At 65.4% G+C, this 560-nt stretch overlaps 1 protein-coding gene across 1 annotated transcript in view; it reads right to left on the reverse strand.

The window, feature by feature from the left end:
• Positions 1–327: 327 nt before the first annotated feature.
• Positions 328–560, reverse strand: part of AMIGO3 (adhesion molecule with Ig-like domain 3) — a gene marked incomplete at its 5' end in the record, with an annotated part of 1325 nt that continues 1092 nt past the window's right edge. Inside the window, one exon of the mRNA XM_010146858.1 lies at positions 328–555. Coding sequence (XP_010145160.1) covers positions 328–555 — 228 coding nt within the window. The remainder of the gene's footprint in view (positions 556–560) is intronic.

The raw sequence follows: 560 nt of genomic DNA on the forward strand, positions 1-560 counted from the left end.
GAGTTTGGCTGCCCGAGGGAAGCGGCGGTGTCTCAGGCGTGCTGGGTTCATCAGCATTACCCTTGCGCTAACGAGGCCGTCGCCAGTGGCTTACGCAAGGAGCTCTTGCCGGTGACCCGCGTCCCCCCGGCCCAAAACCCACCGGCAGCTCACGGCTGAAGCGGTTGTGGGCAGTGCTGATCACCCTCACAGGTGGCAGTCCAGCTGGGAATTCGGGGGGCCCGGCAATTCCACTGGTGGCACGCAAGGACCGGCAATTCCACTGCTGGCAGCAAGGGAGGAGAAAAGCTCCCGGGAGGCCCCGGCGCTCCTCCCAGCTCTGCGCCGCTACGACACGATGGGGGTGTCCGAAAAGACAGAGCTGATGGACTCCGAGTCCGACTTGAGCTGCAGCACCTTGGGGTGCTTGGCGTCGGGGAAGTCCTCGCCGAGGGCCAGGCGGATCTTGCCGTTCTGCGTCTCCCTGATGGGCTCGAGGAAGACCACGTGCTTGTTGGCGCTGACCTTGCGGTTTGGCCCGTCGGTGGCGGGGGGAGTGGTACTGAGGATGGAGGACTGGG

Source organism: Eurypyga helias, unplaced genomic scaffold (assembly GCF_000690775.1).
Source record: "Eurypyga helias isolate BGI_N326 unplaced genomic scaffold, ASM69077v1 scaffold26572, whole genome shotgun sequence".
NCBI lineage: Eukaryota > Metazoa > Chordata > Aves > Eurypygiformes > Eurypygidae > Eurypyga > Eurypyga helias.